The sequence below is a fragment of the Ranitomeya variabilis genome, chromosome 4 (genome assembly GCF_051348905.1).
Source record: "Ranitomeya variabilis isolate aRanVar5 chromosome 4, aRanVar5.hap1, whole genome shotgun sequence".
In the NCBI taxonomy this organism is placed as follows: domain Eukaryota; kingdom Metazoa; phylum Chordata; class Amphibia; order Anura; family Dendrobatidae; genus Ranitomeya; species Ranitomeya variabilis.
The window spans coordinates 182,420,602-182,433,479 of record NC_135235.1 but is presented as its reverse complement, the minus strand read 5'-3'; the positions used below and the strand labels follow the sequence as shown (position 1 = coordinate 182,433,479).

The window sequence follows — 12,878 nt, the reverse complement described above, 5'->3', positions numbered from 1 at the left end:
TGAGGCTTTCAGACAAGAGAATAAGAGCTGTGTCCTCAAGGGCCAATAAACTTTCTGAGGAGAGGGAAGGGAGGCTTGCAGACATGAAAACAAGAGCTGCTTCCTCAAGAGCCAATGAACTTTCTGAGGAGAGGGAAGCGAGGCTTGCAGACATGAAAACAAGAGCTGCTTCCTCAAGGGCCAATGAACTTTCTGAGGAGAGGGAAGCGAGGCTTGCAGACAAGAGAACAAGAACTGCTTCATCAAGAGCCAATGAACTTTCTGAGAAGAGGGAAACGAGGCTTGCAGATAAGAGAAGAAGAGCTGCTTTCTCAAGGGCCAATGAGTCATCTCAGTAGAGAGAAGGCCGACTTGCCACTAAGAGATTTGCTATTTCTTCCACCAGGGCAAAGGAAATGGTTGGAGATTTGAAACATGCTGCCTTTTGTTACCAGTCAGACATAAACTATCAGAATAATTCTAAAGTTCAGATAGGAAAAATGGATGTGGTCTGCATGTACTGCAGTGCCCTGAAATGGAAAGATGAACCGTCAGGTTTATGCTGTGCAAATGGCAAGATAAAACTTCCACCTCTCCTGTCACCACCAGATCCCCTAAAGTCTCTGATGACAGGTACCCGTACAATATCAAAGCATTTCTTGGACAACATCAGGAACTACAACTCCTGCTTCCAAATGACATCATTTGGTGCAACAAAAGAAATGTTTACAACAGGATTTATGCCGACATTTAAAGTTCAAGGACAGGTTTACCACTCACTGCTTCCATTATAATGAGAAGAACCTCAATTTCTTCAACTCTTCTTCATGGGAAATGCAGAAGCAGAGCCTCAGCGGAGATGCTCATTAATTCCTAACACTCGCCTTGATATTGTCACTATTTTGCAGCAGTTCCTACCCTCCAACAATCCATATGTTCAACTTTTCAAGACTGCACTTGAATGCATGACAAATGACGATTACAAGGTTGTCATTCGAGCTGACAAAACACCACAATGTGAACATCAGTGACTTTTCAATGCTCCCACATTTGATGAGGTAGCCATCTTGATTGTAGGTAATGATTTCCAAAGCTGTTACATTGTGTTTCAGAAAAGGAACAATAGTTTGCAACGAGTAGCAGAAACTCACAGGTCCTATGATGGTCTGCAATATCCAATCATCTTTTGGCAGGGACAGGATGGCTATCACTTTGGAATACCTCAGACAGATCCTACAACAGGCAACCCTTCAGGAAAAAAATGTCCGCCATAGACTTCTATGCATATAGGATCACGACAAGATTTGCAGAGGAAAATTACATCTTGAAATGCAAACACCTCTTCCGCCAATTTATTGTTGACATGTATGCAAAGATTGAGAGTGAACGTCTTTTATATATCCGACTAAATCAAAAGAAGCTCAGGGCAGAGGAATATATTCACCTTAGCGATGCTGTTGCAAATGATGCTGATCCAAAAGAGTTGGGGAAAATGGTTATTCTTCCATCAACTCTCACTGGAAGCCCACGACACATGCATGAATACACACAGGATGCAATGACTTATGTGAGAAAGTATGGCTGTCCAGATCTTTTCATCACCTTTACTTGCAATCCTGCCTGGGAAGAAATTGGAGGGCACCTGTTGCCGGGCCAAAAAACAGTGAATCGCCATGACCTTATTGCTCTGATTTTCAAACAGAAACTTTCAAAAATGACTAATCTCATCACAAAATCACATATTTATGGTGAGACACAGTGCTTTTTGGATATCGGACGATCCAATCTGAGGTATCGCTCAGCACTAGTTGTGAGGTTACAGGGTGTACAAGGACAGAAAGGGCTTATTTTCATTCCGATATTTGTGTCCCATTGATTTGCATTGGTTTCCGGTATCGGTATCGGCGATATCTGATATTTTTTGGATATCGGCCGATCCAATCCGATACCGATATTTCCAAATATTGGAAGGTATTGGTCAACACTAGTTGTGAGGTTAACAGATGGAAACAGTTGATTTAACATGTCACAAAGGTGCAGCACTCTGTACAGTACTTTTGTGGCATGTGGATTGATGACGGACGGGAATTCATGAACCACAAGGACAAACTAGCAAAACATCCAAACACAAAATTCTGGGGGCAAAACAGGGTACAAACATCTGGGGGTGAACTTCCGGGGGCGAACTGCTGTGGGCGAAACATTGATGACGGATGGAAATTCATGAACCACAAGGGTACAAACATCCAGGGGCGAACTGCCGGGGGCGTTCTGCTGGGGGCGAAACATTGATGACGGACAGGAATTCATGAATCACAAGGGTACAAACATCCGGGGGCGAACTGCCGAGGGCGTTCTGCTGGGGGCGAAACATTGATGACGGACAGGAATTCATGAACCACAAGGGTACAAACATCCGGGGGCGAACTTCTGGGGGCCAACGGCTGGGGGCGAAACATTGATGACAGACGGGAATTCATGAATCACAAGGGTACAAACATCTGGGACAAACTGCCAGGGGCAAACTGCTGGGGGCGAAACATTGATGACGGACAGGAATTCATGAACCATAATTGTACAAACATCTGGGGGCAAACTGCTGGGGGCCAATTGCTGGGGACGAAACATTGATGATGGACAGTAATTCATGAACCACAAGGGTACAAACATCCGGGGGCGAACTTCTGGGGGCCAACGGCTGGGGGCGAAACATTGATGACAGACGGGAATTCATGAATCACAAGGGTACAAACATCTGGGACAAACTGCCAGGGGCAAATTGCTGGGGGCGAAGCATTGATGACGGACGGGAATTCATGAATCACAAGGGTACAAACATCCGGGGGCGAAACATCCTGGGGGCCAAATGCTGGGGACGAAATGTGCGGGGGCGAAATGTACCCAGGGGTGAACTGCTGGGGGCGAACTGCCTTCGGTGAACTGCTGGGGGTGAACCCCTGGGGGTGAACTGCTGGGGGCTAGATGTGCGGGGGTGAAATGTGCAGGTGCGAAACATCCTGGGGACCAAATGCTGGGGACGAAATGTTCGGGGGCAAAATGTATCCAGGGGCGAACTGCTGGGGGCGAACTGCTGGGGGCAAACTGCTGGGGGCAAACTGCTGGGGTCGGAACATCCAAATCCCAGAATAGATAGATACAGTTGTGCTCAAAAGTTTACATACCCCAGCAGAATTTTTGCTTTCTTGTCCTTTTTTCAGAGAACATAAATAATAATACTAAAACTTTTTCTCCACTTATGGTTAGTGGTAGGGTGAAGCCATATATTGTCAAACTACTGTGATTTCTCTTTTTAAATCATAATGACAACCCAAAACATCCAAATGACCTTGATCAAAAGTTTACATACCTCATTTCTTAATACCGTAATTGCCCCCTCTAACATCAATGATAGCTTGAAGTCTTTAGTGGTAGTTGTGGATGAAGTTCTTTATTTTTCATATGGTAAAGCTGCCCACTCTTCTTGGCAAAAAGCCTTCAGTTCCTGTAAATTCTTCGGCTGTCTAGCATAAACTGCGCGCTTGAGATATTCCCAGAGTGACTCAATAATATTGAGCTCAGGAGACTGAGATGGCCATTCCGGAACCTTCACTTTGTTCTGCTGTAGCCAATGACAGGTCAACTTGGCCTTTGTTTTGGATTGTTGTCATGTTGGATCGTCCAAGTGCGTCCCATGCGCAGCTTCGAGGCTGATGAGTAGAAATTTGCCTCCAGTATTTGCTGATAACATGCTGCATTTATCTTTCCTACGGCTTTGACCAAGTTTCCTGTACCTTTGTCGCTCACACATCCACAAAACATCAGCGATCCACCTCTGTTCTTTACAGTTTGAATGGTGTTCCTTTCATCATAGGCCTTGTTGATAGTGTTGAGCATTCCGATACCGCAAGTATCGGGTATCGGCCGATACTTGCGGGTATCGGAATTACGATACCGAGATCCGATACTTTCGTGGTATCGGGAATCGGAATCGGAAGTTTCCAGTGTATGGTTCCCAGGGTCTGAAGGAGAGGAAACTCTCCTTCAGGCCCTGGGATCCATATAAATGTGTAAAATAAAGAATTAAAATAAAAAATATTGATATACTCACCTGTCCGGAGGCCCCTGGACTTTACCGCCGTAACCGGGAGCCTTCTTTGCTTAAAATGCGCGCGTTTAATGGTTTCCGTGTCGTCATGGCTTCTGATTGGTCGCGTGCCACCCATGTGACCGCTTCGCGACCAATCACAACAAGCCGTGACGTAATTTTCAGGTCCTGATGCCTAATTCTAGGCATTCAGGATTTGAAAATTACGTCACGGCTTGTGATTGGTCGCGTCGCGGTCACATGGGCGGCACGCGACCAATCAGAAGCCGTGACGTAATTTTAAAATGCGCGCGTTTACTGCCTCCCGTGACGTCACGGCTTGTGATTGGTCGCGTCGCCCATGTGACCGCGACGCGACCAATCACAAGCCGTGATTAGGCATTCAGGACCTGAAAATTACGTCACGGCTTGTTGTGATTGGTCGCGTCGCGGTCACATGGGCGGCACGCGACCAATCAGAAGCCGTGACATCACGGAAACCATTAATCGTGTGCATTTTAAGCAAAGAAGGCTCCCGGTTACGGCGGTAAAGTCCAGGGGCCTCCGGACAGGTGAGTATATCAATATTTTTTATTTTAATTCTTTATTTTACACAGTAATATGGTTCCCAGGGCCTGAAGGAGAGTTTCCTCTCCTTCAGACCCTGGGAAACATCAGGGATACCGTCCGATACTTGAGTCCCATTGACTTGTATTGGTATCGGGTATCGGTATCGGATTAGATCCGATACTTTGCCGGTATCGGCCGATACTTTCCGATACCGATACTTTCAAGTATCGGATGGTATCGCTCAACACTACTTGTTGACTTCTTTCCAAATGTAACGTTTATGGTTGTAGCCAAAAAGTTCATCTTTGGTCTCATCACTCCAAATTACCTTGTTCCTAAAGTTTTGAGGCTTGTCTCTGTGCTGTTTTGCATATTGTAGGTGAGATACTTTGTGACAATTGCGCAGTAATGGCTTTCTTCTGGTGACTTGACCATGCAGCCCATTTTTCTAAAAACATGGCTAGAGGCCCAGTTGGAAGCTCTGCTGGAAGAAAGAGGTGAACCGACTGCAGTGCGGGTGAATGAAGGGAAACGTCAGAGGCCTTGCCTGTCAGAGCAGGGATCTGGCGTGGTGCTAACAATAATTAGCCTTTACTGGCTATTAAATTGGGGGACATGACATGGGGTCCCCCTATAATTAATAACCAGCAACGGCTATGCAGACAGCTGTGGGCTGATATTAATAACCTAGGAGGGTCCCATGTATACTGCCCCCCCAGGCTAAAAACATCAGCTCTCAGCTGCCCCAGAAAAAGCACATCTCTAAGATGTGACAATTCTGGCACTTAGCCTCACTCTTCCCACTTGCCCTGTAGCGGTGCTAAGTAGGGTGATAGTTGGGGGGGTGGATGTCACCTTTTTATTGTCAGGTGACATCAAGCCCCGAGGTTAGTAATGGAGAGATGTCAATAAGACATCCTCATTATTAACCCCATAGTCATATTGTAAGAAAACACAGACATCCAAAAAAAGTCATTTAATTGAAAGACACAGACTACTTTAATAATCTTAATTAAACCATACTTATGACCTCGCTCACTCCCTCGATGCCCTCATCATCTGCAAAAGAGGTTAAAAAAAAAACAATATTCCTCACCTTTCCGCAGAGATGCTTTTAATCCATTTGTCCCACGAAGGGTCCAGCTCTGCTACATCTAGATGGCAGGCTGCATGACGCGACCATGCAGCCTGTCATCCAGTAGACACTGAGCACCGTGTGCTTAGTGTCTGCCTGTGAACTGCTACTCCCTGACTGAGGGCACCGCGAGCATGAGAAAGTTCTCCTGCACATGGTACTGGAACTGAGTCTGACAGGTCAAGCGATTTCACGGCCAATGAACTCACTTCACCTATGTGACATTGGTGTGTGAGCAGATTGCGGGATGCAGTGACAGACAGAAGGGAGAGCAAGGGTTAACAAATATAACAGTTTTAATTTAACAGGGGGTTAACTCCTTGCAGGGAGATGCAGTGTTAAATGGGGAGAATAACAGTTCAATTGAAAGGATATGCAGAGTTAAGGAACAATGAATCAGATAATGGCAGTTCTTGCCAATGCTGCGGGGGAGTCAATAGCGCCAACAATGGCTGGCGTGGTGCTGGTACAAGAAGTTTTAGCTGGTAATGGTGGTCCGTCTTCTGGTGGCAGGGGTTGGTTTCTGGTACCTTCTGCTGAGTGGGGTGGGGATAGATGTGGGTGGGGTTCATAACAGTCTGCATTGTTTTTTGGTGTTCTATATATTGTTGTGACATTTTACCTTTTCTATGATATATTAAAATGACATGATATCTTTTAGATATAATCAGTTTGCTCTTTTTGTCCTCCTGTTGTTGATTTGGGTTTGCAGACAGATATTCTCTGCCACCCTGGTCTCTAAGTATGTACATGGGATTTTGGTTGCTACCTTCTGCTGAGCCCCTAGTCCATGAACATATTCAGCCAGAGCAAACAAGGCCACAGCACGATCAGGGTCTCCCGTGGGCAGGAAGATATATGCTAATAAGGTGGCCTGGAACCGTCTGTCCAGTACCAGTTCTCTCTTTGCGGCACGTGCGCTGTTCTCACGGTCACGAAGCACACAGCGCCTTGCTCTCTGTCAGCCACCGGGCGAACTGCACTTCTCTCTGTGCTGTTCTCTCTCTTTGTTGACGTAGTGTTCCGCCCCCCATTACTCACAGGACTGTGGCGCCTATACTTTCCTTATAATGGACACTCCTATTCCCTATTCCTACACAGTGACCATTGCGCGGCCTCACACTGTGCCATCAGAGAGCATCCTCTCGCCCTTACTTGCGTTCAGGGCTCAGTGCGCATGCGCGGACCCTGTGACCGCATCACTTCCGGTCCGGGAGTACGTACTTCCGGTACGGCGGTATTTTAGGAGGACATACAGGCATATCCCCACCTCCAACCCAGGACAGCACAGCTGGGCGCGGGATGCGCCGCTGACCTCCGGACACAGGACAGAGCAGGTACACGGACCCTCCACCCCCCCTCTACCCTCTGCATGCCACCTGGCAATATAACCCATTGTGCTCATGTTACCTGCAGGACAGCTCCACATGCTGTGGCCCACCCTAAGCAGGATCCCTCTATTTATGCCACAGGAGCATTCACTGGACCCATTATAAGGTACCCTAAATACATTTCTCTAAACATGTGTGGCATTCCCTATGACTATACCCTCTATTTGCCATTTGGTAATATAATCCATTCAATTCATATCAACTGCAGGACTTCTTTATATGCTGTGGCTCACCCTAAACAGGGCCCCTTTACCTATACCACAGGAGCTATGCGCTCTGCTCTCACTTTCCGGCCGGCACTCAGAGCAGGAAGCAGACGGCAAGGGACCTGAAGGACACCGACGGGTGAGTATGTACGGTTTGTTTTTTTACGTTTACGCTTGTAACCAGGGTAAACATCGGGTTACTAAGCGCAGCCCTGCGCTTAGTTACCCGATGTTTACCCTGGTTACCCGGGGACTTCGGCATCGCTCCAGCGCCGTGATTGCAACGTGTGACCGCAGTCTACGACGCTGGAGCGATGATTATACGACGCTGCGACGTCAAGAATCGTGCCGTCGCAGCGATGAAAATTTCAATGTGTGACGGTACCCTTAGGCTGTCTGAATACATATACACTGTGTAATGTTGATATTTTGTTATAATGACAGGTTATGCCTTAAAAGGACCATTGTCTTGCCTTCTATCACTGCCACTCCTATGTCTGTGTATCAAAAGAGTTAAGGTAAACACTATATCTCCCCTAAACAGTGGTTAACTGATGTACTAGAATTATCTCTTAGCTACAGGCTGACTTTTCGCTGCTCCTGACAGTATTCCCTTCATCACCTCTGGTTGCCTTGTATATATTGTACATATTATATTTTGTATTTTGGTGTATCTTTATTATTTTTTTGTCTTTTTTTACTTATTTGTTTTCTTTTACGTATAATGTTATGTCACAAACAGCTACTTATACTGTTTATTGCTTTCCTAGTAACCCCATGAATAAGACCCGGGAGGGTCGAAACGTCGGGTTTCTATCTACGAATTATCACAGTGGCAATTGTTGACTTGTTTTCTTGAATAAATCTGGCATATACCTTTTTGCATCATATCAGTTTCAAGTGTGCGCTATTTTTTCTTCTACTATTGACTTGACTACACGGTCTGTTTTACCAGCACCTCCGTGTCCTTGACCAGAGTGCACACCATTATCCTTGTTCATTAGTCTGTAGCTCTGACAACAGCTGGTGTGATGTTTCTCCAAAAAGGTCCTGTAGACAATGGTCCGACGGCTAGGGCAGCAGCGTACAGTCCTGAACTCGGCCCTAGCTCTTAAGCTGGCTGCGCACCCCTCAAATAACCACGCCACCAGCTTCCAGGTCAGGGAACCTGTCTGGGCCTTTTTGCCTTCCCCCGGACAACATGGGACTCACACGAGTCTCTCGCATCAATACCTGGCACTGATGCTGGCTCTCAAGACCGGAGAGTTCAGCTGCATAGAAATACATGCAGCCGCACACTCCGTGTCCCGAGTGCAGGCGGCAGTGCCGGGTATTAATGCGAGAGACTCGTCTGTTATGAACCTGGTGGTTAGGAACACTAGGAATGACCTGATAGGTAAACCAGAAATATAGGACAAGCTCTGGGGATGTGGGAACTTTACTGACCGCAACCCTGATCCTATCACACACACTATAGGCAGCCGTGGAGCGTAACTAACTCTCCCTAGACGCCTCTTCACAGCCTGAGAGCTAGCTACCCCTAGAGAGAAACAAAGCCTCACTTGCCTCAGAGAAATTTCCCCAAAGTAAAGTCAGCCCCCCACAAATAATGACGGTGAGTTGAGAGGAAAATACAAACATAGGAATGAAAACAGGTTTTAGCAAATGAGGCCCACTAATACTGAATAGTAAGAAGATAGCAAGGGAACTGTGCGGTCAGTATAAAATACTACAAAAATATCCACGCAGAGAATACAAAAGACCCTCACACTGACTCACGATGTGAGGGAGCAACTCTGCTCCCCAGAGCTTCCAGCTAGCAAGGAAATAGCATATAAGCAAGCTGGACTGAACTTAACATATACTAAGAAACATTTTCCAAAAGCAATGAGCAAAAATGAACTAGCATGAACTTAGCTTCTCCTGGAGGAGACAGGTCACAAGAGAAGTCCCAGAGAGATCTGAACCAATACTGAATACAACGACAGCTGGCAACAAGTAAAGATCTAGGTGGAGTTAAATAGGCAGCCAGCATAGCAGAAAACGAGGCAGCTGGAGCCCAGCTAAAGACCAGCAGTATCACTCAAAGCCACCAGAGGGAGCCCACGAACAGAACTCAACAAAGTACCATTCACACCCACAGGAGGGAGCCCGAGAATGGAATTCACAACAGTACCCCCCCTTGAGGAGGGGTCACTGAACCCTCACCAGAGCCCCCAGGCCGATCAGGACGAGCCAAATGAAAGGCACGAACCAAATCGGCAGCATGGACATCAGAGGCAACAACCCAGGAATTATCCTCCTGACCATAGCCCTTCCATTTAACCAAGTACTGAAGCTTCCGTCTCGAAATGCGAGAATCCAAGATCTTCACCACATACTCCAATTCTCCCTCGACCTACACCGGAGCAGGAGGATCAACAGAAGGAACCACAGGTACCACATACCTCCGCAACAATGACCTATGGAACACATTATGGATGACAAAAGATGCTGGGATGTCCAAACGAAATGACACAGGATTAAGGATTTCAGAGATCTTATAAGGACCGATGAAACGAGGCTTAAACTTAGGAGAGGAAACCTTCATAGGAACATAACGAGAAGACAACCAAACCAAATCCCCCACACGAAGTCGGGGACCCACACAGCGACGGCGGTTAGCAAAGCGCTGAGCCTTCTCCTGTGACAGCGTCAAATTGTCCACTACGTGGTTCCAAATCTGCTGCAACCTGTCCACCACAGAATCCACACCAGGACAGTCAGAAGGCTCAACCTGCCCTGAGGAAAAATGAGGATGAAAACCAGAGTTACAAAAAAAAGGCGAAACCAAAGTAGCCGAACTAGCCCGATTATTAAGGGCGAACTCAGCCAATGGCAAAAAAGTAACCCAATCATCCTGATCAGCAGAAACAAAACATCTCAGATAAGTTTCTAAGGTCTGATTAGTTCGTTCAGTTTGGCCATTTGTCTGAGGATGGAAAGCCGAAGAAAAAGACAAATCAATGCCCATCTTAGTACAAAAGGACCGCCAAAATCTGGACACAAACTGGGACCCTCTGTCAGACACAATGTTCTCTGGAATACCATGCAAACGAACCACATTCTGAAAAAACAGCGGAACCAAATCAGAGGAGGAAGGTAACTTAGGCAAGGGCACCAAATGAACCATCTTAGAAAAATGGTCACAAACCACCCAGATGACAGACATCCTCTGAGAGACCGAAAGATCCGAAATAAAATCCATGGAAATATGCGTCCAGGGCCTCTTTGGGACAGGCAAAGGCAAAAGCAATCCACTGGCACGAGAACAGCAAGGCTTCGCCCGAGCACAAGTCCCACAGGACTGCACAAAGGAACGCACATCCCGCGACAAGGAAGGCCACCAAAAGGACCTAGCCACCAAATCTCTGGTACCAAAAATCCCAGGATGACCCGCCAACACTGAACAATGAACCTCGGAAATAACTCTACTGGTCCATCTATCAGGGACAAACAGTCTCTCCGGTGGACAACGGTCAGGCCTATCGACCTGAAACTCCTGCAGCACCCGCCGCAAATCAGGGGAGATAGCAGACAGAATCACCCCCTCTCTGAGGATACCAGCCGGTTCAGGAACTCCCGGAGAGTCAGGCACAAAACTCCTAGAAAGGGCATCAGCCTTCACATTCTTAGAGCCCGGAAGGTACGAAACCACGAAATCGAAACGGGAGAAAAACAGCGACCATCGAGCCTGTCTAGGATTTAGCCGCTTGGCCGACTCCAGATAAATCAAATTCTTGTGATCCGTCAAGACCACCACACGATGTTTGGCTCCCTCAAGCCAATGTCGCCACTCCTCAAAGGCCCATTTCATTGCCAACAACTCCCGATTACCAACATTATAATTACGCTCGGCAGGCGAAAACTTTCTAGAAAAGAAAGCACATGGCTACCCCAAGACGACAACATCATGCAGATTATGTAACACCAGAAAGCGAATATCCTCCTGATGTGCAGGAGTCATGCACATGGTCACTTGAGTCCAGTACTGAGGCTTATTCTTGGCCAATGGCGTAGCATCAATTCCCCTGAGTGGAATAGGGACTTGCAAAGACTCCAAGAAAAAACCACAGCGCCTGGCAAAATCCAAATCCATCAAATTCAGGGCAGCGCCTGAAACCACAAAAGCCATAACAGAGTAGGATGACAGAGAGCAAATCAAAGTAACAGACAAAATAAATTTAGGCTGTACAGTACCAATGGTGACAGACTTAGCGAACCTTTTAGTGCGCTTAGGACAATCAGAGATAGCATGAGTGGAGTCACCACAGTAAAAACACAACCCATTCTGACGTCTGTGATTTTGCCGTTCAATTCTGGTCAGAATCCTATCACATTGCATAGGCTCAGGCTTCTGCTCAGAGAACACCGCCAGATGGTGCACAGGTTTGCGCTCCCGCAAACGCCGATCAATCTGAATGGCCAAGGACATTGATTCATTCAGACCCGCAGGCGTGGGGAACCCCACCATAACATCCTTAAGGGCTTCAGAAAGACCCTTTCTGAAAATCGCTGCCAGGGCACACTCATTCCATTGAGTGAGCACAGACCACTTCCTAAACCTCTGGCAGTAAACCTCCGCTTCATCCTGACCCTGAGACAGAGCCAGCAAGGTCCTTTCTGCCTGGTCCACTGAATTAGGCTCCTCATAAAGCAATCCAAGCGCCAGAAAAAACGCATCTACATTTAGCAATGCAGGATCTCCTGGTGCCAGGGAGAATGCCCAATCTTGAGGGTCGCCATGTAACAAAGAAATAATAATTTTAACTTGTTGAGTAGGGTCACCAGAAGAGCGGGGTTTCAGAGCAAGAAACAATTTGCAATTGTTTTTGAAATTCAGAAACTTAGGTCTATCTCCAGAAAACAAATCAGGAATTGGTATTCTAGGCTCTAACATAGGATTCTGAACTACATAATCCTGAATGCTTTGTACCCTTGCAGTGAGATGATCCAAACTAGAGGACAGACTTTGAATGTTCATATCTGCAGCTGAGTCCTGAACCACCCAGAGATTAAGGGGAGGAGAGAAGCAAAACACACAGCAAAGAAAAAAAAATGAGCTCAGAACTTCTCTTATCCCTCTTTTGCGATGCATTAACACTTTAGGGCCAGCTGTACTGTTATGGACCTGGTGTTTAGGAACACTAGGATTGACCTGATAGGTAAACCTGAAATATAGGACAAGCTCTGGGGATGTGGGAACTTTACTGACCGCAACCCTGATCCTATCACACACACTATAGGCAGCCGTGGAGCGTACCTAACTCTCCCTTGACGCCTCTTCACAGCCTGAGAGCTAGCTACCCCTAGAGAGAAACAAAGCCTCACTTGCCTCAGAGAAATTTCCCCAAAGTAAAGTCAGCCCCCTACAAATAATGACGGTGAGTTGAGAGGAAAATACAAACATAGGAATGAAAACAGGTTTTAGCAAATGAGGCCCACTAATACTGAATAGTAAGAAGATAGCAAGG

The 12,878-nt window shown here is 46.7% G+C and overlaps 1 protein-coding gene across 2 annotated transcripts in view; it reads left to right on the top strand.

Moving 5' to 3' along the window:
• The window catches only part of CXCL12 (C-X-C motif chemokine ligand 12), a 242,630-nt gene that overhangs the window by 121,385 nt on the left and 108,367 nt on the right, over window positions 1-12,878 (top strand). The window contains exon 4 of one of the 2 annotated variants that reach the window (XM_077259450.1): window positions 8,136-8,298. The exons of the other annotated variant lie outside the window; for it this stretch is intronic. Coding sequence (XP_077115565.1) covers window positions 8,136-8,211 — 76 coding nt within the window. The 3' untranslated portion in view covers window positions 8,212-8,298. Of the gene's footprint in view, window positions 1-8,135; window positions 8,299-12,878 lie in introns of those variants that run through there. 2 annotated transcript variants of the gene reach the window in all.